Below are 24,148 nucleotides of genomic sequence, written 5' to 3'. Positions count from 1 at the left end.
TCTATTTACTACACTCAAGAATAATAATTTCTCCCTGAAGAACATGAAGTCTTTTACCCACATCATCTACAAGTTAAGAAAAATGAGAGAACTAAGGCTGCCAGTGAAAGTTATGCCTGGCCTCTCAATACGTGTCATATGCCCTGTTTCGCTAGACCAGTCCCCAGCATTTCTCTCTCTCAAATCCTATTTTGTCTCCTGCCACTACCATTGCCCTTTTAACGGTTTTTTATCACCTTTACCTCCTCTTACACAATGCCTGTACATTTCTATCTTTGCTTAAACTACATTTTACCCTTGACACACATAGAAAAGAAAACTTTGCAATCAAAATCCTCCTTCCTACGGTCCTCTTCAAGACCAGATTTGGTGAAAAAAGTGTCATGGAGAACACAAGACAAGTGATTCCTGTTTTCAGTTCAAGGCTTCAGCAGCTTGCAGCACACTGGAACAGTCTTGGCATCAACTGTTTTGGAGCTTTGGGTGTTTTTCTTTTGGAGGTCTTTTTTGGGGGGCAAGAGGAAATCAGGTTGCCAGTCTATGAAGTTGAGAGAACTTAAACAAATAAGTTGGGTCTCTGTTGGGACCACCGTTAAAAACTGCCTAAAATACAACTGCACAACAATACAAATCAAAAAGCCCAATGCCCTGCAAAATGTTAAATCCTTGCTTCAGAAGAAGTGGGAGAATTAGTGGTCTTCGAAGTTTTTAACAGAAAGATGATTCACTTAGTCGTTGCTTCATTTGTGTAAATAGTTGAAAGTTTTCTAAAATAAATATAGTTGAAGAACAGGCCAAGACTCAAAGATGTTTCAGCCCAAATGCTGATTTACAAGTTTCCCAATTCCCAGAACTAGGCTAGTAGGCTCATTCTCGTTTAGATGACCTTTCCAATCATAAGATTGCTATAACCATGATGATTGCCTCCCATTTCTCTTTCAGAAAGGAAGCTGACGGACACTGCATGCAAGAATGGTGTTTTTCCACAGACTCTACTCAGTACCAAGTCTGTATGTCTACCATGAGCTCAAAGATAACACGCATGCTTATTTTACTGATCTGAGAAGAAGGTATTAACATGCTGAAAGAAGGATCATTCACAATGATCAGGAATCTGCAGACAGATTAATTCTGTTCCTTCAACGAAATAAGGAACAGATGAAAGTCCAAGTGCTAGTATTATAACAAAAATAATAAAGAAATCAGTATTTTCTAGAAGCCCATAATCTCTGTAGTTACTTTTAAAACTAGTTTTCATACACCAGGCTATATTCTACTTTTGTATAACCTTCGTATTTGACACTGGAGCCTGCCTTCTCCTTGGCTACGTTGTCACTGTTGTCTACAACCATCCAAAATGTCAAGAACTCTTAACAGCAATGTCTTGCTTCCACTACAGCACATGAAATCTTCACAAAATCTGAGTTCCTCTCATTTACTTTTTTTTTTAAAAACCTGACCAACATTATCATGGACTACTTCTCAGTGTTGCTAAAGAACAAAGGGAGTGTTAAATGGAAATAGTTGACATTGATAGCATAACTCATGGTACTCAAGAAAAGGAAAGATATTGAAACACTGCAACCACCAAATTCAAGTATTACTGAAGGTGACTTGGATCTCATTTTGAAAATCTTCTCCAACTGAAACTGTATGGATTGCTGCCAAGAGACAAAGCAACTCATCCAGTAGATTTCATCCCTACAATTCAAAGTTGAGAAAAAAGTATCTGCAAGTGATTTAAAGATGACCTAGAAGGAAAACACAGCACAGTTACACATCAGGCCTTAGGTTGAGTTTGGTTGTGGTTTTTATTTGGGGGTGGGTTTTGATTGTTTGGGTTTTTTTGTTGTTGTTTGTTTGTTTTTAAATAAAAGGCACTTTTTTGTTATTTCAGCTCATGTTGCTGAAGAAACAGCCAAAAGGAAAACCTATGCAAAAAGGGTGCACAGAGGCTACAATTAGAAAGTGCTTTCAACTATCTTACCTTTAAGAAGCAAAAAGAAAATTCAGTAAAACTCTCACTAAAAATTAAGCCTTTTGATTTTCTAGTTTCTTCAGTTCAGGCAGAACCACTGCTGTGAAATCATTCTGATCACTGACATAAGTGAGTATGTCTAGTAATGTATAAAACAACAGAAAACTAAATGGCTTTATTGAAGTTAGTCCCCACACTCTCCAAAACTGAGCTAAGTACTATGTTGCAGCATAAGTTTTTAGATGCAAGAGGCATTTTTAATGCCCAGACGAGAGACTTTCACATGGGTCTGAGAAGAAGAAAAAAGGACAAGAGCACCTATGACCAGTTAGAATCTGAATGCAAGTTAACTCAGTATCTCTCATTTCTGTAGTCATGCTTTGAATAAAAGATGTTTTCCACATTTATAGTGAGTGTCTGAACAAGGCTGGTGTTATGTCAAGAGTGGTTTTCCTCCAAAAATTTCTGAAAGCTCCTACAAAAGCACAGATACTTTGAAATTACCTTAAAGCAGGAAGTTTCAGAGTTTTGTGTTTTTTCTTGTTAGTTATTTATATTACAAAAGATTCTCTATTCTTCTGCATTCAATTCAGGTTTACTGTATTCCTGTGCTTCACGAGAAATTAACAGAGGAAGTCATTCTACCTCAAAACCCTTGAGCTGCATCTTAGAATCTTCTAAGAAAAACCATCTTCTGTTGTTTTAACTGACCGCTTTCATGGATCTCTTTTTAAAGACATTGCCTTCTCTTTTTAAGCCATTAATCAAAACAAGAGTTGTCCCATTTAATAATCCAAGGCAAAAAGCTGCCTTACAAAAGAAAGTGTTGATTCCCAACATAGAAACATAGGAAAAAAGACAAAAACATTGCTTGCTTATACCATGTATAAAGTCAGCTTAATTTACAGTTAAGTGAGATAGTCTTTTTTAGTTTGTGTATTTGTTGTGAAGTTTCACTTCATTAGTTATATTATAAAGCAGTATTGTACATCACGAAGATGATGCAGAGTTGCATCCCACATTTTAATTAGGCAGATCTTACAGACAAGAATATTTCTGTGTTCAGATACAGCATGAAAGAGGACCCATCATGCTCTAATGGCAACTAAAGATAGTACTTCACTCAATATCACTTAAGCCTTCTAGGCCTCAACAGCCAAACCCTTACTTCAGTAATTGATTATTTCACCATAAATGCTTAACATTGCCCTAATGCAGGAAACTCTTTGATGTCAGCCTCTGAATACTGCAATAAAGCAAGCAAAAAGCACATCCTGTGCTGCGCAGCAATGCATTTGCTGTACTCAAGATACCAAAGCGGTCTGCAGTTAGATATAGGAAAGACATTAGTATACGCACACAGAGTCCCAACAGCGTGTTAAGTAACAGTGCTAACACGCTGATGGTTTCAACACTCCAGAGATTCCAGATTTTCTAGGTGAGCAGGTGTGCTAATTATACGTCTACAATAAATATTACTCCTCGAGCAGAAACAGCTCAAGGAAGTGGAACATCTCCCATGGAGCAGTAGTTGTTGCAGGGAGGAGAAAGGGAGTATAATCCCAGGATTAAAAAACCACTAATGGAAACACCATTTAAAAAAAAAAGGTATATATTAAAGGCATAGCTTCATAATAACTATTTCCAGTTGTTTCACTTATGACAAGTAATTTACTGCATAAGTTAATGCCCTCCTCAACCAACATCCCTGAGCTTCACCATGACAGCCACTTAGATTAAGCAAAAAAAAAAAATAAATGTGTGGCTGTTCTTTCTAGAAGTATTATCCAAACTCTGGAAACTCAGTTTAGAAAACAAGCAAAAAAAAACTGCAAAGATAAGATGCACTTTTGCACCTCTCCGCAAACAGACAGGTGGCAGGCACTGTGTTCAAATGCAGTCGCTACTAATGACTGACCAGTACATTCACAAAGCATGTAGGCATAACTGTGGGCAGGAGGAGTTAAATTTAAAACACAGCTAGTGTCAGAGACCCACAGGATACTGAGAAGGCTATCAGCAAGATAAGTCTTCACCCAAGCACAAAGAAAAAAAAGAGATTTTAAGTGAGCTGAAACAACAGCCAAGATTATCTCTATTCCGCAGGCAGCTTTACCAATCAGTTTTTGTTGATTAATTGGACTGGTAGCTTCACTACCATCCACTAGCTTACTACCTGCAATAGCTGTTTGAATTTTACAATTTATTCCTGAGGCAACAAGAGGAAGTTAAATAAGTACAGCAATGACACAGATGACACAACTATGGATAGCAGTTTTCACGTTAATAATTTTCCCCAATAACTGTTGGTGTAACTCTAATAGTTCCAACGGTAGCACAGACACTAGACATCAGCATTTTTACTGGTAGCACCTGAACTTGACTGAAGACACAGGTCAAGGCACAAAGGGTTTGAATCACTACTTATGATAACATGAGAAACACAAGAGGTTTGCTTTCAGAGCTAGAACCTGCGATTGGATGTACAGCATGGGACCCCGCAGAGCACTACAATCAGGGAAGCTCCACACAGGGCCACCGGACTACCCAGAAGAGGTGCAACTGCAAAATCTGACCTTTTCATAGTGAGAATGAGAGGTCAGTTTAAAACAAACAAACAAACCCACACAAAAAACTAATAACCACACACAACAAAAACAAAACCACAACTGTTGTCACTAAATCCCCAAACTGAAGTCTAGCCTAAATTTCTCAGAAAAACATTCTCTTTTGACCTTGCCAATCTAGTAAGTTTGACTCATCACCCAAGTTATGGCCCTATATCTTAAAATGCTTGGTAGAAAGTCTGCAGACATTACCACAACTTGGTATAATAACAGGGGAAAAAAGCCTGTTTTTCAGAACAGAAAACAATTTGGTTTTCAAGTTTATGAAAAAATTCATCTTAAACTACATTTGACACAGCCTTGCTCTAAAAAGATCAAAACTTACTTTTAGTTAAGATTAAACTTTTAAATGAGAGAATTCTTTACTAGCCTGTATTCACAAAAGTGATTTTACACAAAAAAAATTCTCAGTTAGACTGTGTACTACAAGCCACATAACTGCTACTCATACAACTCACCTTTTCTCCTCTGCAGGCAAAAAGATCACAAGTTCAGCTTAAAGAAAGACAAATATCGTTTAGGTGACAAGAGAAAAAAAAAAAAGAGCCTTCTGCCAAATAAGCAAGTCTTTCAACCATTAGTGGTGATCTTACTGTTCAGTAATAGTCAATTCCAGTATCTGTGTACCCTCACACAGCTACCTAATCAAAATAAGGAAAGAAACTCAGTGATTTTTAAACACATAACAGCATTATGACAAACTGTTTATACAGATCTCTAAGAAAGATCTAAGTATGTTTGCTCTGAATCCAAAAGATGACTGTCAAATGAAATTTAACAGAGCATTAAGTACAGTTAAATCAGGCTTAAAAATCACTTTCAGATACCGCTGCCTGAAAATGGCATCAGTAACTCAATTATAGAGTTTCAAGCTAATATTTAGAGGTCAAAAGCCTGGAAACGCCTTTAGGACACACAAGGACATTTCAGTGTTGGCTTCAGAGAGCCATGAAGAGTCTCATGCTCAGAGTAATTTTTTCAGGAATTTCAACTGGCCAGTGTGAGGGCTTATAATGGAAACTCCTCTTCAGTTTTAACTTTGTATTGCTTTGGTTATGCAACTTCTTTTGCTGTATAAAGGCAGCAAGCAAACATCTGGCATATGCAAGTTCAAAGGGTTACTTTCTCCCCCAAAACCTTCGTTTTAATGAAAAAATTACACCAGGAGGTTAGAAGAATTTATTTGAAAAGTCACAGTAGGCACTACACAGGAGAGTCCCAAGAGTTCAAAATCATCAACTGGCATCAAAACCAAAACACTTGTGCCACGAAGGACTGATGGGCAAGTACACTTCATGAACCTTCTGCTGGCAAGTAACACTGCATATACAGAGCTTTGCGTTAGCATCACTACTCGAGTTTCTACAAAAGCCGCCTATAAAGACAGCAGAAGAGAGCTTTCTGGTTCCCCCGCTCCGTGCACCACCTCCTCTTTACAGACCAGCGGTTACTCCAGCGTTCCCCCGGCAGAGCTCCCTCTCTCAGCAGCGCAACTCGCCTACCGCGCTGAGGCGGGCGCCGGAGGAGACCCGCACTCATTAGCCCTCCTGTATATGCAGGAGGGAAACGAGACAGACACGCGAACCGCCAGCAGCGTTTCAACCCACAGCTGCGCTATCAGATGGACGCCGAAAGGGGATCGGATCCAAAGTCCTCCTCCCTCCCGCCCTGGGCTGCCGCACGCAGCCGCTGCCTCGGGCCAAGCCCTTCGCGCTGACCCAGGAAGCGAGGGAGAGGCGGCGAGCGCGGCACAGCCCGGCGGCGGCCCCCGAGAAGGGGGACGACGGCCGAGAGCGGCAGCCAGTCGCCGCCAGCCGCAGGGCCTCCCGGAGCGCTGCGGGACCCCGCGCGGGTCCGTGAAGGGAGCGCGAGACGGGCGGGGGGAGGGGACAGGACTGGCGGCCGTTGCCCCAACGGCCGGCCCCTCCCCTCCCCTCCGGCAGGGCCGGTAGCGGCAGGTGACAGAGCCGCGTCCCCCCCTCCGGCGGGTCACTCACAGCTTCAGGCTGGCGTAGGCCGCCGCTGCCGTCGTTCCTGCCGCTGCTGCCGCCGCCATTCGTCCCCCTCCGGCTGTCTCCGGCCGCCGCCGGCTCCGCTCCGCGTCGCTGTCGCCCCCTCCGACCCGGCCGCTCCCTCCCTTCCAGACTGACGCGTCCCCCAGCCTTGAGGGACGGAACCCCGCACAGGACAAACCTACTCGGGCACGTTAACGAGCGCTACAGGGCGGGGCACCACCTATGGAGGAAGGGGGAGGGCCTGGGCTGACTCGCCGGCCCCGCGATTGGCTGAGCCACGGCGCTCTGACCCCGCCCCGGCGCGCCGGAGGCCACCAGGGCACCGCGAAACGGTGACGCGCAAGCGGGGGCGGGAGGGGCGGGGGAGTTCAAACGAAGCCGGTGGGGATTGGCCAGCGCCCGGGTGGGGCGATAAGCCACGCCCCAGGGGAACCGCTGGGAGGGGTGTCGGTGAGGAGGTTGCGTTGGATTGGCTGCTCTCCCAGCGGCGGCCCCGCCCCCGCGCGAGATCTGTGGTGAAGTGCGTGCGGGCAGAAAAGTCATCATGAGCAGGGCCAGTGGCGCAATGGATAACGCGTCTGACTACGGATCAGAAGATTCTAGGTTCGACTCCTGGCTGGCTCGGCTGCTCATTTTTTTCCCGTCTGTGCCACCCCCCCCCGCCTTTTCCCCTCCTGCTCTCCACCCCGAGGGTGCTGCCTGCATCCCCCCGCGCCTGGGCAGCGCCCCCGCTCTTGCACGGACCCACCCCGGCCCCCCTCATGCCCCCAACGTGGGGGTCCACCGGATGCAGGGGCCTCCAAAGCACCCCCGGGTTGGGTGGTATTGCAGGGGCTTGTGACCCGTGGCAGCCCCCCACCACAGGCACCACTTTGGGGACGACTGCTGCAGGGGAGGCCGGTGCCTACCTGGGCACCCCCACCTGTGCTATGGTGGGGAGCCCAGGTCCGGGGCATCGGCACAGAGGAGGCCAGGGACACCTCCTTGTCAATTTCCCACTGGATCCAGCCCTCTGAGTATCACCCCCCGGTTTTGGGCAGCTTCTCGCCTCAAGGAGGGGGAACCCCAAAGTATAATTACAGGTAATCCTATTTATTAGCTCCATTTTAGCTGGTAGCTCCGTGCTGCCGTGGTGCTGCTCAGCCAGCAGTACTTAAGCATCCCATCTTCAGACATGAGGCGTCATGGTCGCTGATTGCAGCGAAGCCTACGGGGGCACCACGTGGCCGCCTGCCTCCCAGAACCACGGGAAGTCTCCCCAAAACCCTCCCCCAAAGGAGATCCCCGTGCTGGGACCGGAGCCTGCTCCCACCCATAGCACATCCCTCCTCAGCTCCTCACCCCGGGATCAGGATCTCCCTGAGGGACGCTGGAGCAGGACGGCCTCAGAGGGGGCTGCAGCAAATCCCAGCCGCCTGCAAAGGACTGGAAATGCCCAGTGAACCCCACTAAGAAGGCTTCCCCCTGCCAGTCCCTGCTTCAGCTACTGAGGCAGGGGGAGAAGAGGAAGGCAGAAGTTGGGAAACCATCATTCCACAGCGTAACTCCCTCCCCATGGACTCTGGGCGATGACAATCATTGTAATTTTAGGAAAGACTTGACGCTGAGCACTGCTTTACAGTATTGTCTTTAATCACTGAAATCACAACAGGCCCGCGGCTTTGCCCCCGCTGCCAGCCTTCATTCTTTATAAATATTTAACAGCACAGAAGAAAAGAGGGCTGTGTTCACAGGTGGCTAAGGTGAGTTACACCAGCGCAAATCCTAAAATACTCTCTCCCGGAGTTGAGCTTTGAAGGAAACATAACAAAATAATTAGTACCGTTCAGTATCGTTAGCCAGGCCCTGGCTTTGCTTTTTAGGTACAGAAAGCCGCAGCCTGCGTGTGTGCACCCGGGTCCCCGTCTGGCCGTGCACCGCAGACCTGCTGCGCGGGGACGAGGGTCGGTGCCAGCAGGGCTGGGAACTGCAGCCCCGTCATCCCCCCACTGGGGCCGCGGAGCATCCCTGTCGTCTGCCTTCAGGGGCTCTACGCCACGTGTTTTCACGTGGGGACAGCTTCTTCCCACCTCTCATCTTGTCTTAGCGGGCTACCGATGCATATTGCCACGTGAGCTTCTGGCTGCCCTGGAAGAAAGCAGGGTGAGGATTTTTATTGCTCAGAAAAGCTTAATTGTGCTTCTCCTTAGGATGGGTGAGCAGCCCTGGGCTCTGTCTGGGCTCACGGCAGGAAGATGTCTGCCCGATCGGCTCTGCTAAGTACACCTAGTGCCACTGCAGCCAGCAAGCGGCAGGACACAGAAACAGAAAAGAAAAATGAACACACAAATGCAGCACGACGAGAGAGGCAAACCCCACCCCAGCTTCTCCCAGTGACGCAGGCGCTCGGCCTCAGAGGATCGGGGAAAAGGGATGTGTATCTGCAGCCCTTCCCTGCCCACAGGTACTGACTCCAGAGATGTTTCTCCAGCAATAAGCCCGGGTCAACTTGTCCTTACATTCATGCACAGAAGGTTGCTCAAAATGCATGTACAAACCCTTGGCATGGGCACAGAGGTGTGGAAGGCAGGTCTCTCGCAGGCAGCATGTGCTGCATGTCCACGTGCACAGACATGACAGCGCACATGACCCCAAAAGTGGACGCAGAGCATGCAGCCAAGGCTGACATGGGCGAAGCATGGCCCAGACCAGCATACGAAGGTGTGCTTCCCCTCAAAACCCCCTCTAATAAATGTCCAGGAATATGACAAACAAAAGCAAATTCCCTTTGTGCCACCTTCTGCCCTGCTCTTTGTAATCGCCTGCCCTCTTTTCCCTACCGCTACTGTATTTTTTAACTCACATCCTCCTTTCTCCACGCACCCCCACTACTTCAGTACATATTTTTGTTTATTGAACAAAAAAGTTGGCAGTCCACTTCAGCGATCTTTTCAAGGCAACTTTTACCCTGCTGCAGATTCATCCCCAGGTATGTCTTGTCTGTAATAAAATCACTCTGCCCTTGATCCAAAACTGACCTATGCACACACATTGATTTTCATGTACGTGCGCAGCCTTACTGGTTTCAGTGGGACTGCCTTCCCGTGCACTTCAAGTTTAACACAGACGGAGCCCTTCATGTGACTTTCTTAGCAACAGCAGCGGAGTCCAAAGCTGCCACTGCATCGACCAGCAGCAGGCTGATATTCAGGTAATTTGGAGGATCAGGTCCAAGTGTTCAAGTAAGGATGGGGAGCGTGTGTCCATTTTCCTTCAAGCAAGGACCCGTTTTTGCTGTTGCTTAAATAATGAAGCAGTAAAATTTCCAGGGAAATACCAAAGTGCAGAATCGGGACTAAACTCATGAGGAAGAGTATGCCTGTGATCCTCCCCGGGGTTATGAACTCACGGGAGGGAGAGGAGGAGGTCGCAGCAGTGCTTACAAACAGACCTGAACACTGAAATTCAGGGATGCCAAATATTTGCCCAGTGCTATAAATCAGCACAAGGAGAAAGCACAGGAAGATATTTACGTTCCTCTCTCGGCAGCCAAAGATACTCCTTCCTTTTGAACAGCCAGCCAGACCCGTACCTGCTCCTTCCCCCTTTCACATCTGCCATAGCACACCTGATGCTAATGAGACTCCACCATTTCCAAACCAAGGAGCTATTCACTTTGTAGTAAAAAGATCTACAAAAAAATCATTTAAACCCTGAAAGACTGGGAAAACATTTTGAAAGCCCCCAAATGAAACTCAGAAACTGAAGAGCACAGACCTCATCAAACACTCTTCACCAGGGTGTTTGAAAATGCTGTTCCCTGCTTTTAACATCAGGGCAGTTTCCCAAATCACTTTGATCACAGGTGTTTCTTAAACTTTAAATTACACAAAAATGTCTGCTTCTTCTATAGCGGGGGCTTTTCCCCTGGCTTTTATGCAAAAATTCCTATTTAAATGAGTTTCTGTATTCTAAACAGTAGAAATTTAACAGCATGGTCTGAATGAAAAAATCTATTAAGCTCTGGCTCCTGAAAGCAAGTTTCAGGGAATTCACTTGAATAACTATTTGCATGTGAGTCACACATTACCAGCACAATGGGACTTCCAAGGATCCCTTACCTTAAAACCAGTCAGAAGAGCATGCTGGGGGAGGAATTAAGACTAACTTTTCATAGCACGTTTCAGCATCTTAATAAATAAAAAGACAACAAGGTTCACGTGAACAGCAAAACCCATTGCGTATCAGCCAGGTGACAGGCACAATTCAACATGTTTCCCGAAATTCTTCTGCAGAGCACGCAAAGCCTCGCACCCCCAGCTCCAGAGCTACCTGCCTGCCCGTTTTTCCCTTTGGGGGAGCTGCCTGAAGGCAGGCAGTGAGGGCTTGCAGCTCCACAGATGCCTGGCAGGGGGTTAGGAGGAGGAGAAGCCTCCCCTGTGCAGGATGCTCCTGCCTCCCCACCAGACCCACCATCAGGCAGCTGCAGAGCTGGGGACAAGCTGGGGACAATCAACACGGACTCAGACACCCACAGCCTAGGAGAAAAGGCAGGAATAATAAGGAGCTTAAAGGAATTCAAACGCCCAAAGATAAAAGCGGTGCAAGTTAGCACACATAGAGGAGCAGGGCAATGCAGCAGACACTTTAGCTTCAAAACCACCACCTCACACGCTCCATTTTCAATAGCTTCACGTTGTCATTTCTAGCTCTTCATAAATACAGGAAAGGAGAGCATTGGCACTTAATAATTCATACCGGACCTCAAAACTGAAAGTAGGGCAGCCTTCATTTCCCCAGCGCTGAGAGATACGGGATGGCTGACAGGAGTAACAAGACACCGTGTGGGAGCAGAGGCCAAGCTTTCTGTTGATGCAAAGGAGGCTCCACAAACGGGCTGCTCGAGGCTTTCCACAAAGGAAAATCGTCCTTCTCCCCCTCCCCTTCTTGCCTGCTTATTTTGGGGTTGTGGGGAAGGCTGCAAGAGTGAAACAGTAGTTTAAACCGCAGCTTAAAAAGAAAATATCAGCCCCGCTAGTGTTTTCAGATCTTCCCAAAACGGAGGCCAGAAAATGTGCGTGATGGGCTGCTCTAAAAATCAAGAGCTAGCAAAAGCATGAGCCATGTCGCAGCTGGTCTCTCACAGACAGAACAACAGATCCGGGCTGCTGTATCCAGCTCACTTCCCAAAAGCCACTGTGATATCTCACTGCCTTCACTGCCAAAGGAAGCTCAAAGAGGGGAACCACCTGCCCAGGACTATTTGAATTATTTACCAGGAACACTCAGCTGGCGTTGTTTCCCACCTCAGTCCCTTCAGGCAGTCCTAAGATCACAGTCGCATCTTGAGACACCCTCCCGTGCCCAGGACACAAGCTGCAGGACACAAGCTGACACGGCGCGCCGGGGTGAGAGCACCGCAGGATCTGCCCTGGATGTTCTGTTGCCCCCAAACCCTATTGCCTGGATACAGAACCAGTTACATTTTGTGTCGGTTCCCATCCCTTTGTTGCGCCCAAACCCTATTGCTTGGATACAGCACCAGTTATATTTTGTGTCGGTTCCCATCCCTTCGCTATCCAGCATTTGGAGGCCAAATTTAAGGCTCCAGGGAACTCACATATTTGGGGTCAATTTTACCTCCTCTAAAATCACAGATAAAACTCTCCAAATCATATGCGCCCCAGAGCCATGTATACTGCAGTGGGAAAGTCCCCCCCCTTGAGCTTTCGGTCACTCACTGAGGGCTTGCGTGTCCCCAGGAGAAACGGCACCGCAGAGCCAAGCTCCACGAAAGCTGGGGCTCTGGATGATTTCCAGCGCGGGACCGACCTCCAGCCACATGCCGCCGTCCCCATCCCGAAGAGCAGCAGCAACAGGCGGAGGCACTTACAGCTGGATGGGGCAGAAGTCTGGATGGTCTGCCGGCCCGATGGAACTCCGCTCCAAAACCACCAAGCTCCCGAGGCTCGGGCAGTTTCAGACGTCCACACTTCAGCCGAGGCAAGCTGATACAGACGCGTAGGAGGGTGCTAACAGGCCGCTGGTCTTCATCTGTTTTACAGCAGATGCTTGTGCCTCTGCTTAATACTTAGCGCAGCAACTTGCACCACGCAAAATGGAGGCCTGTGGTATTTATTAGCACAGGCAGAGACAGGCAGCTTGCTGCAGCCGGCACCTCTGCTGCTCCAGATGGGTACAGGAGGCAGTCTGACGACACGGTGTGAAGTTCAAGCACCTATCTAGCTACATTCATGCTACGGGAGAAGAGGTTTGGTTGAACCATAGTGGGTTCTTGGCGCAGGCTCACGTCGGGAGTCCCAGTGCCACTGCTCAGCTAATTTGTTGTAGTTTCCTCACTAAAAAGATCTTCAAGAATATCATCCTGTCCTCTATCCATCGTAACTGAATTTACATCTTCAGCACGGATACATTAGGATTTAACTATTTTTCCACACAGTATGTCGGAAAGGGTAGCTAAGATCCCTGATTGCATCCGAGACTTTAAATTAAAAGCTTTTTCTTAAACAAAAACTTTGTACCTGTACACGAGGGGCTGCACAGCTTTGGTACCCACAGAACATGCACTGCAGGCACATCTATCTTACATGTAACACATACTGGGGGAGCAGATTAATTTGACTATAAAGCAGGGGGGTTCAAAAAGAGAAATAACCTGCCTTTCTGCTTTCTCAGCAGAATAGAAAGCAAGGGCCAAACTCACTAACCCCTTGCTCAGATAAGCTGTTATTATTCATGGGAGCAAATCTGTTTATACCAACATACTCATTTGAGTACAGGTTGTGGAGCTGGGCTCCAAATCCCTGTATAACAAAACCTTCATAACAATCTCGAGTTTGTTCCCAGAGCTCTAAATAAGCACCATTATGAAATAGCTTTGTGCTGGGTAAACACCACGGAAAGGAGGGGCCAGGCGGGGGCTGAGCTGTGGGGACAAGCTGAAAATCTCAGGCAAGTGTCTGTGTACGGAGAACTTTTTTCCAAAGCAAGCTCTGCAAGCAAGAACGAGGCTGGATTTCCCCAGTGTCCACACTTTCAGCATCCCGACCTTTCCTTTCCAAATATAATCTGCTATTCAGACTCTGACACAGCAGACTGATCCCTACATATCACACTGACATGCAAGCCCGGGCCCCAAGTCACTGCGGTAGCTTAGCCTAGCTTGTTCCAGTTTTTTGTTCTGTTTGGAATGGGATGTCGGCCTCCACCTGCCAGCCAGCACGCCTGGTTTGTGCTTGGAGAGTTGGTGCTTTTACAGCCAGACTTGATACCGGAGTTCGGGGAATTAACTGGAAGGTCTGAGCGTGCCATTTTGCACAGACCCCTTTCTTTTCTTTTCCTAAAGAATTAATAAAAAGAGAGACAGTGTCTAAAAACTGGTATTAATAGGTTGATGTTCTTCAGGGAATCTGAAGAAATGTGCTTGTCAGGAAACATTTAGTAGACTGATGGGATGTTCCCAGCCGGCAGGCAGGCAGGCAGGCAAGCCAGCCTCTGGCTTTTTAATTGTGCATGGCATGATCTGAGTTCATAGGCACGACAGCAAGTTGTGCTTTCACTGAAGAATCTTCCAAAATGAGCCAAGAAGAATCTCCAGAGAGCAGAAAAAGGCACGTAAAAGTAAACTGATCAGTTTAGGTAACATGCCACATTCTTGGTCAAGTAGACATGGTTTGATACAGCTGGAACTCAGAAGCATACATACTCTGGGAATCCAGCAAAAATCTCTCATATCCTTTTACAGGAACATTGCCGACTGGCGAAAAACATGCACAGGAAATCAACTGAGGGTGGGGAGAGGGAGATCACGTAACAGGTCTTCTCTCCGGGCTTTCCCGTGTCGGCCACGCTGGCTAGTAGTGGTGCTGGTACACAGCTGCTGGGGTAGTGCCCTTCTCTATGTGTTTCAGATGACAGGAGTGACAAAGCAAATGTTCATCTAGCGGGTAACAGCGATGCCCGTCTTCGTCGTTCAGTTCCATCCCACAGTCCTGCAAAGAGAGGCCATGCAAATTATTAGAGCGTGTGTTCACCTTCCACCGTCAAGCGGTCTGGCTTCCAGGAGGGTGATTTTGTGACAAGGACGGAAGACGCCCAGCCAACAGCTCCTTCCTAGTAAGGCCAACATTTGCCATGAGAAGGAAAGCATCTGACATAGGCATTTTGAGGGGCAGCCTTGTACAAGTTTGTCTTACACAGTTTTATTGAATAAGCTTTATCTCATGGCGAGGTGCAACCCTATGTATTTTAAACGCGCTCGTGTCTCCTTACACTCCCAGGTAGGATTCACCTCTTCACGTTATGTTAATTGTAGTTGTACCGATGCGAAACCAGCCTGCTGAGTCAGGGCCTCTTTCCACTGCATACGAGCACAGTGAGAGAAGACATCTATTTATTTTAATTCACAGAGCAGAAGTATGAAGGCTCTCTGGGAAGCCCTGCACGGAGACCAAACGGTGTTTAAGAGCCGGCATCTCTTGAGATTTTTTTGTGCAGCCCTGTCCTTTCTCCAGCCCCAATGACACATGCATTTCCCATGAGAGTGAAGGTAACTCACACCAGACAGGATCAGTCATCACCTTAGCATTTTTGAACAACCTGACTTTTGTCCTCAAACTGGAAATTTCTCAGCCACTGATAGAAACGGTCACGCCACGCAATGTTTGAATCGCTCATCTACTGCCATTGGAAGGGAGGAGATTTATTTCCATCTTAAAAATAATAGTAGTTATCACTATTAAGTGCCCACACCCTGAGAAAGCTGCTGACCTACCTCGCAGTGATAACATTCCACGTGGTAATCCTTGTCCATGGACACAACCCGAATGGTCTCATCAGACCCCTGTAAGCGTTCAAGCAAAAGAGAAATTACAAAGGATTACAGCAGGATCAGACACATGCACTCTGTAGATTGCTTCCTGCAACAATGTGAATGTTGAAAAAATGCATTTGAGCTGCTGGATGAACACCACAAATAAATCCTGCCAACTGCAGTTATTTTTACAGTAAAGCTTCATCATCAACTGCAGATATCCTCTAAAATGTAACATCAGAAATGTTAATTCTCTCTGTTTAACAGTCACATCTATCCCAAATCAGGCATTAATGATTTGGTAATTTCAATATATCACATTTCTCAGCATTTTAAATTGGTTTTGCCCAAGATTCATCTCCTCCAAGTATTAAAAGGAGTTCATCCCGGAGGGGTCACACGAGGTCATTCACGAGCACCACCAGCATTTATTGACATGACAGAAAGGTATCCCGAACATAAAACTAACAGCAGGAGATGAAAAAAGCAGCCCGGCTCAGCAGAAATAAGCTTCATTATCGAGCAAAAGAAGGGTCACCTCTCAAGGGCAGTGTATGAGCCTAGGTCAAAAGGTTGCATGCTGGAGGAAGCGGTCATCTCTCCCCATCCCCAAGGACATTCATCTTGACATAGGGTCAAGTGTGAAAGAGAGCAAAGCCTGAGACATGATGCTCTCTCCCCAGAGGGGACACGAAACAAAAGGCTCTCACCTCGGAGGGCAGAATGGGAAGCCCACACGCTGCACACTTTGGAGCTAAAACTCTGGAAGAGCAATGAGAAAGTGAAGGCAAGTTATAGATCAACGTAAAAAGAGAGGCCTGTATGTTCTCGGCAATAAGACAAAAAGCTGCAGCTGTAAATAACTTATCCACAGGAAAGCTTTACATCCCGAGATCATAAATTCATTTTAGAATTGATTGTAAGTAATGCTTGGCACACATTGCTCAGTTAGGCAAAAAAAGATCTTGCATTTTACATTTAGCGCCAGAAAGAAAAACAAACCCACTGTAGAATTCTTGGCTGCTACTAAGAGATTGGGAAGAGAGAATGAGGAGACACTGAGCAGGACCGTCCCCAGAAAAACACATTAAAAGAAGTGGCAGCCTTACATCGGGGCAGGAAACCTCAGAGAAAACACCATGGGACCGTCAGGTTCCTTAAGACCTTATAACACAACGTAACACGGTGAGAAAATAATTCAATGAAATAGCAAGGAAACGTGCATCATTTCAGAACAACAATGGCACACGGAGGCAACTCTAATCTTGCCAGAACACAGAACAGTTCCCGGGGCTGCCTGAGCAACACTTAATACTCTGCCTGCTCAGAAAATGGAGCAAGGAGCAAAGCAAGCCAAATGGACACTCGAAATGTATGCAGCTTTAATATCGTAACTACCAGCTAAGAGCACAGCCATTTTATTTTACTAAATGACAAGTGTTTTTTTTAAGTGGATTTATCGCTTGTTTAGTTTAGAGCTGGATAAAAGTTTCACTTCGATTTCTAAAAGCATTCTTTAAAAGTCAAGCTCAGGCCTGCACCTGCTCAAAAAGCAACTCATGTTGATTTCAACAGGCGTTCACAGTCTTACTTTAAAGTGGACTGACTTCTTACATCACTGAACACTTCACAAGCACTATTTCTCACTGTCTCTGCTTTGCAGAAGGGGCAGCTGAAGCCCCGGGGTTAAGTGGCTTCCTCAGAGTTACACAGAAAGCTGATGGCAGGGCAAGAGGAGAGACATCAGGAATTTCCAGGGTCTAGCCCCATTCTCAAACTTCTACCTTCTAATCCTGTCCCTATTTTACTAATCCATGCTTACTAATTAGCTGAAAAGCTAAATTAGAGGTTTGTTGATTGGAGCATCTCCGCTGTTCATTTTGTCCTTACTTGTGGTAATCTCTGACACAGTAGATTTTGTTTTCAGAGTCTACAGTGAATGGCACACCATCCAGACACTCGTTGCAGACCACGCATCGGAAGCAGCCTGGATGATATGATTTCCCTAGAGCCTGCAGGATCTGCAACAAACCAAGAGACAGGAAAAAAGCATGTGAACAGCCAATAAAGGTGAAAATAACAAACACACAGCTTTACATCAGACAACGCTGCATATTCATCAGCAGGACTGTGGTTTTTTTTAGGCACCTCATCTGAAAAATGAGTTAACAGGGATGGAAAGGGCAGCTGGAATCAATATATATCACCTGGTTCCAGAGAAATTAATTATTAGCATGGGTAAGAAAACAATTTAGAGTCTCAGTCAAGGTATTTAGCATTACAAAGGATAGAAGTGACAGAATTCAAAGGAAAGAAAATAATTTCTGAAGCCAACAGTTGGAGAATACTTAGCAGGATCACAAGGCAAGACATACCAGGCCAACAAAAGGAAATACATCTTTATATTCTCCATGAGAGGCTGAAACAAATACTATTGCTAGGTTTTCATAATGCCTTAGATATCCAAGAGCTTTGTACTCGCTAGCCTGGCTTTCTAATTAACACAGACTATGGGAACTGTATTGAACTCAACAGCTGCAATTCACCTGCTGGCTTTGGGGCAGCAATTACTACACTTCTGAGTATAAAATAGCTTTTCCAATTTTAATGCTTTCCAGTATAAGCAGGCAAAGATAATTAACAATAAGCATTAGAAAATCTTGGGACGCTGTGAACTAACCACTCGAAATTCCTAATTTCTTTGCCTCAGACATAGCTCACCAGCTACATGACCATGAATTTGTCTCCCTCTGAATCACCCACAACCGAATGCTGCCCGGTGCTGGCTAAAGGCCAGCTGACCCCCCGAGCTGTGACCCACTCCGTGCAAATCTTGAACGCATGGTACTTGCTGCAGGCTAATGAGAACTGCCTGCTTCAGAAGGATGTCCACACATCTACTGAACAGTTTTCAAGGACTCGGACAGATCTGAACTCAGGTCTGGATCACATACTCTGGGTTGAACCTGCTCCCCAAGGTATCAGCCCAACACCTTCCACCACCCACCACAAGCAGCAAGAAGACACCAGCTTCAGCCTGAAGGTACGTGGGGAGCCACGGCTTGACTGCAGGAAAGACGGGCTCAAGCAGAGCCGCACTGATGCCCCACAGCAAGGGAGCACTGCAGAGCCACGGCACTTCTGAGCAGGAAGCATCGAGAGGATTATGAATACGCTGTCCAGGGAAGCCCAAAAGGGGATGAAAGAGCTGAAGGCTCTGATTTTCAATTTGCACTGAAAACAGGCAGAGCAAAGTCTGTGCATCGCATACAGCAGGGTGCCAGCTTCACTTCCTCGCAAAAATCAACATGGATTTTCTTTCTGCTACCAATCTCACACTAGGCAGACTACCAGATGATAACAGGCAGTACTGGATATTAATATATTTTGCTTTTGATGCATTATTCTAAAAAGCTGTGGGATTTTTTCTCCTAAAGCAATTATCACTTACCATGTCCATTATCAAATGACCACAAATGAAACACCTGTCAGCTGACTGCTGGAAACCAGAATACTGCAAGGACAAAGAAGAATTGGCTTAAAATTTCACAAGGCTAGTCGAGCATAAACAACAGCATATTATGCAGCGTTATTTGCTTGGCCTTTTTCTGTACTCCTTACACAAGCTAAACTTTCCAGTGCTTTTTTCAGTATATGTGGATGGGTCCCCAGAGGATATTCTATAAAGACATCAGACTTCCACCATTCAGAAGGAGTATGAGTTCCTATAACTTTCAAGTCCTAAATTTAACTTTAATTAAGTATGTAAGTAAATACCATAAATGCATATGCAAATAAGGCATTTGCTAATAAGACTTACATTCTTATTTGACCATGTGAATCTACACGCCAGGAACTTACTTGTGTTTATCACAAATTCATATCACAACATTAGAAAGCCAAATTCTTCCTTTGGAAGAATAGTCTACTGGAGCTTCTCCGAGACCACTGGTATCGTCCCAGCTCTCTGGTAGCATAACATTCAAGTTTGGCCTGGAGCACCTTTCTTGCTGCTATTGCTAATATCTAACGGTAAGGAACTGCCTGTCATGTCCACGACATGCACCTCAGGCATAACACATCAGCTGTCTAAGGTTTCAGTCCTGTCTGAATGGTGGAAGTGCAAACTGGAAAAATGAAATATTTTAGATGCATTTAACCAATCTTTCCATTTTCAGCCTGTGTAGAATATACTGATGCCAGCAAAGATTAACTCACTTCTCTCTGACAGACATCACCGGACTTCCCCGATAAATAGGCAAATATGACTTTTTCAAGTCTCAATGAAGGTTTAATCTATGAGGGCTTGAGGGCGGGGGGGTACATGGCTTTTTACCTCCACCAGCCCAGGAGAGGACCATGGGATTGCTTCATGCTCAGGTATGTTCACACAAAATCCATTGAGGGCAACAGAAAGATATCCATTAAGACACCCAAGCAAAAACAGTTCATTGGAAAGGGAAATTCACTCATTGATTCTTCTGTAGCCATTCATCTCACTCCTGTCTCCACAGCGTGGTCACAGAAATACGCTTTGAAGGAGCCATCGCAAGAGGCTATGGCTTCAACTACAGGCTCTGCACTGCAAAATCGTGGTCTTTCACTCGGCTACTTCCAGCACCACATGTGGGCGGCCACCATGGCTAGGGCTGGCCCTGGGTACAGGGGGAGCAGAAGGGCCAGGTTGGACTAGAGCCGTGTGAAACCTGGGCAAAGCTGCCGGGCAGAAAGGCTGCACGTCTGCCAGAGAAGCTGAGATGTGCCAGCACAAGGGTCAGCTGTGTGCTTACCAGGAAATCTTCTTCACAGAACACCTTGCCATTGACAAAATAAAAGGCTTTTCCCCTCAGCTTTCGACCTGAGGAAAAAACACAAGAAAGAAGAGAAAGGTCAGCAGAGAGCGGAGAGAAAATGTGAACAAAAACTGGCTGCTGAGAAGCGAACAACGAGGACATCCAAGCACGGTCGCCACACAGCTGGAGAAGAGCACCCAACCCCAGCAGAGGTCTTCCCAGCCTCCGGCGCGACTAACCCCATCTCCTCTTCCGCTGGTGGTTGCAGGTGAACGCCAATCGCTGGATCCAGACAACAGTCCCACCTCCGGGCAGGAGGAGGTAGCTTTGCACGCCTGGACCACCTCCTGGCAGATTACAACACAAAATAACCTGGCAAGAGCGAGTGAGGGTACTCTGACTCACACTGGAAAACACCCCAGGAGAGGAGCAAGGAGAAGAAAGGGCATGCAGAGAGTGATCCATACTTGACATCGTTCCTCAAAATGTCACCTCCCATGCTGTTCCACTAGAAGGTGCCTTCACCCAGCAGCTGCCAGATAAGCCACTGCAATACCCAACCACTCCGTCTGCCTCCAGCAGAGTGCAACATCAGAGCACCAAACATGCTTCTCTCTGCTCCCTATCAGCGTATTCATTGTTGCAGCTGCCAACAAAAACTTGAAAGCATTAAAGAAAAAATATTTTTTTCAAACCAGAATGTCCTAACAGAGATAAGATGACAAAGTTTTTCCAAGAAAGAACTCCACACATGGGGAAGATTTGTATTTACTGCAGCTTTTGTGTTTATGCCTCACATTCACCGTCTGTTTTCAGTTCCACATAACTATGGCAACGCACGCTCACGCTGCCACCACTTCTTTCTAAATGCCCTGCCTTCCCCCCGGAGAAAAGTGATAGGTTTTGTTTGTTTATAAAAAGCTGCTCCTACCTCTTTTCAGCCAGGTTTCCCTATTCAGCCAGGGGTTTGAAACGCAGCCTAGCACTGGAGCAGCTCTGCTTGCTCTGCTCGGTCAAGGAGCCCCAAGCACATGCCCGGAGGCAGTGCCCGGGGCAGGGGGAGCAGCACTGCCCGGGCACAGCCAGAGCAGGACCTGCCACAGGCTGGTTTCGGGGACTGGCCAGGCATTGCTGGAAGGAAATCAGAACCGAGACACCAGGGCCCAGAAGCCTCCTGCTTGATATGCATGTATAATTAAAAAATGATCATCAGCTGCTAGGTGTATAAACACAGACGACACACAGGACTGGTCTGGAGCTCATCCCTGGGTGCTTTATGGCATGCACTTATCTGGCAGCTTTCAACGATTAACCATGCTGGCTGAAAAGTATTAAGAAAAGGAGGAAGCCAAGTAAAACTACTTCAATAAATTAAAAGCTTTACCGTCTCCTGCATACGCCAGAGGGCACTCTCAGGCTGGGAAATAACTCACACTGCTCCTCGGAAAATGGAGATGCTCCAGTGAAGCTCTAAAGTTTTGCCAGTGAATTCAGCCAGACCAACATTTCACCAGTAGCCCTTAGTTCCCTGCCCAGGTTTCAGCCAGCAAGGCGGGTGGAGGACATGGCAGTGTGTTTCTCAAGGAACAAGCCCCGGTTTGCACGTGCAGCAGCTTCGTGGTTAAGCTGCAGGCGTTGTTCAGCCGCGTGTTTACCGAGTGGCGTAGGAGCCAGAAGCATGCCGCCCCGACACGCTCGTCATCCCCCCCGTTCTCCTCTAATCCCCGCTGGGGACAACCGTGTTACTTGGAAGCCAGCCCATCCTTGCATCAATGCGGACGTTGGACGGGACACGGAAGAAAACCTGACAAACCCGAAAGCATCATGCTCCCATGTCTCTCACCCACTCTGATGCTTTGCCAAAGTTGCTGACACCAGAACAGGACCCGGCGCCCAAAATAAAAAGTATCCAATCTTGGATGCGTTAGCTTTGCGGTCCATAACCCAGGGGTTGTATGATAACCCCTCCTGCGTGCCTGCCTGTCCACAGGTAAGCCCGGCATGCTCGCCGGCAGTTGCAGAGTCCCAATTTCTGAGGAGGGAAAGGAGAGGCATGGGGATACCTGGGATTTGCAGCACCCTTGTCAACGGTGGTCCTAAGCGAGTTAACAACAAGCCGAATGCAGCAAGAAGTACCCCCAAAAATCTCCTGCTGATTTAAATACAGCATTGGGATTTGGCACTCCTAAAAACGAAAAACAAACAAAAACCATTTAACTTTGATTTTAAATTACGCAGTAGCGTGGGCTACAGTTTGGGCAGGTGCCCAAACGACTTTCCACCTGTATGCAATGTCTCTCCTTAAAGACAAGCTGGCAGCAGTGAGGAAAAACATACGCGTGGAGCCATGCAATGAGGAGACACTTCTTTGGATGATGGCCGGTGCGTGAGAAGCAGCCGTCACAGCACAGGGGATGAGGTTTGGATCGCTGCCACCACGTCATTCTTCCATGGTGACAAAACCAGCATTTACCAGCCATTCTGTACCCAGTATATTTTTAACCCTGTGACATTAGCAGGTCAAGATTGATGGCAACAGACCTTCAGAGAAGGTGCCACAGCCAGTGCACTGTGTCTAGGCTTCTGCTGCAAGCTCATTCAGCAGAGGGATAAGCCCCTTTATAAAGGATTTATAATTTGGCTGTTGGCGTTACATGGGCCCATGAAGAAGAGGTGCTGACACCAAGAGCACTTTGAGGGAAATGGGGGGGATGATTTAATTACTTTCTTTAGGGAAGAAGTGGACATTTTGACTATTTTTAGCTCCTCTCCACAAGTCTCTTTAAGCCCCTGGCAGAAGTGTAAATGGAAATTTGCCAAAAAAGCAAGTAACTAGGTACCCCTGCAGCCGCTGCAGGAGCAGTGCATGCAAACAGAGCCAATTTCTTCCTCTGCTGTTCTCAGCTTCTCCCTGCCCACATCGGGATGTACTTCTCCTCCCACCACCCCTTTGAGATGAGGAAGCATCCCCTCCTACACATGGGAAAGCAAGATGCAGGAAAAGCTACTTCCCCAGGCTGCGCTGGGGACTGTCTCAGTGGAGCTGGGAAATGCACGTTCTGGCTGCGGCCACACCAGTAAAACAAACCGTGCTGGGACTGTCCCACAGCGCAGAGCAGGGCAGCAGCGGCTTCTGTCCCTGTGCTGAGCTCCCTGCCACAGGACAGCGCCTTAAATTAAACAAGTCCCTCTCAAAAGCGATACTTCTGACTGTGTGCCTGCAGAGGCTGGAAGAGGTTTCACTTGAGCACAGAGATGCTGTCGCAATTTCACTGAAAGGAAGGATTGAGAACTTAAATGGCATATAAGGAATCACATATTGATCACTGCCTACTTTAAATATGCCTCATGATGACTACAGAGACGATATCCTTTGATAAACCCAGGAATATTAATGCGTGGCTTGCTGCTTTCAGGATCAACTGCTCTACTACATGTCTTAAGCTGCTTGCCTCTGACTGTATTTCACTTTCACTTCACCCTGAATTTAGCTAATCTCTCACCTGAAAAAATTCAGACAGTTAAAATGCTTCGGCATTTCAACCCTACCACCTTCACCTGTTGTTACAAGATTTTGTGATCCTCTTCCTGACAGAAGGTTTGAGCCTCATTCTTTTATGTACTGCTCATCCCTAACACATCTGTCTAATCTGTTTAGCTGTGGGACCTTCAGGATGACCTCGAGGTCATTTCAGCACCAATTTCAGAATATTTCAAGCTTAGTCACTAGTGCCTTTGTGCTAAAATAAACACACTTTGCTTAGCAGCTGATAATAGGCATACCACCAGGCTGCACTCCCAGGATGCTGGTGCTTTTGTCCATCGTTTTCTCAAATGACAGCTCGCTCCTTTTGAAGTTCATACAGAGAGGGGGTTGCAGGGACTTGCAATGGCCCAGGGAGGATGCTGGGAGATGCATCATT

The 24,148-nt window shown here is 46.8% G+C and overlaps 2 protein-coding genes and 1 non-coding gene across 10 annotated transcripts in view; 1 reads left to right on the top strand and 2 right to left on the bottom strand.

Annotated features, from left to right (window-relative positions):
• Positions 1-6,828, bottom strand: part of SACM1L (SAC1 like phosphatidylinositide phosphatase) — a 33,636-nt gene extending 26,808 nt beyond the window's left edge. Inside the window, exons 1-2 of one of the 4 annotated variants that reach the window (XM_075143224.1) lie at positions 6,603-6,676; positions 5,064-5,100 (exon numbers count right to left, since the gene is read on the bottom strand). Coding sequence is in view for 2 of the 4 variants with exons in the window: in XM_075143225.1 (XP_074999326.1) it covers positions 6,603-6,661 (59 nt within the window). In the remaining 2 variants the exon portion in view is untranslated. Of the gene's footprint in view, positions 1-5,063; positions 5,101-6,602 lie in introns of all 4 variants that reach the window. The other 3 variants (XM_075143225.1, XM_075143222.1, XM_075143223.1) reach the window with 3 other exon arrangements.
• Positions 6,829-7,171: 343 nt separating this feature from the next.
• Positions 7,172-7,244, top strand: TRNAR-ACG (transfer RNA arginine (anticodon ACG)). The gene has a single exon. It is a non-coding gene; the product is annotated as a tRNA-Arg (tRNA).
• Positions 7,245-8,231: 987 nt separating this feature from the next.
• Positions 8,232-24,148, bottom strand: part of LIMD1 (LIM domain containing 1) — a 35,557-nt gene continuing 19,640 nt past the window's right edge. Inside the window, exons 3-9 of one of the 5 annotated variants that reach the window (XR_012672590.1) lie at positions 20,223-20,290; positions 18,884-18,946; positions 17,323-17,453; positions 16,143-16,194; positions 15,394-15,462; positions 11,363-14,611; positions 8,232-8,747 (exon numbers count right to left, since the gene is read on the bottom strand). Coding sequence is in view for 1 of the 5 variants with exons in the window: in XM_075143220.1 (XP_074999321.1) it covers positions 14,474-14,611; positions 15,394-15,462; positions 16,143-16,194; positions 17,323-17,453; positions 18,884-18,946; positions 20,223-20,290 (521 nt within the window). In the remaining 4 variants the exon portion in view is untranslated. Of the gene's footprint in view, positions 14,612-15,393; positions 15,463-16,142; positions 16,195-17,322; positions 17,454-18,883; positions 18,947-20,222; positions 20,291-24,148 lie in introns of all 5 variants that reach the window. The other 4 variants (XR_012672588.1, XR_012672589.1, XR_012672591.1 and 1 more) reach the window with 4 other exon arrangements.

This window comes from Calonectris borealis, chromosome 2, assembly GCF_964195595.1.
Source record: "Calonectris borealis chromosome 2, bCalBor7.hap1.2, whole genome shotgun sequence".
Taxonomy (NCBI): domain Eukaryota; kingdom Metazoa; phylum Chordata; class Aves; order Procellariiformes; family Procellariidae; genus Calonectris; species Calonectris borealis.
The sequence above is the reverse complement of the archived record's forward strand: the minus strand, read 5'-3'. Positions and strand labels throughout refer to the sequence as shown.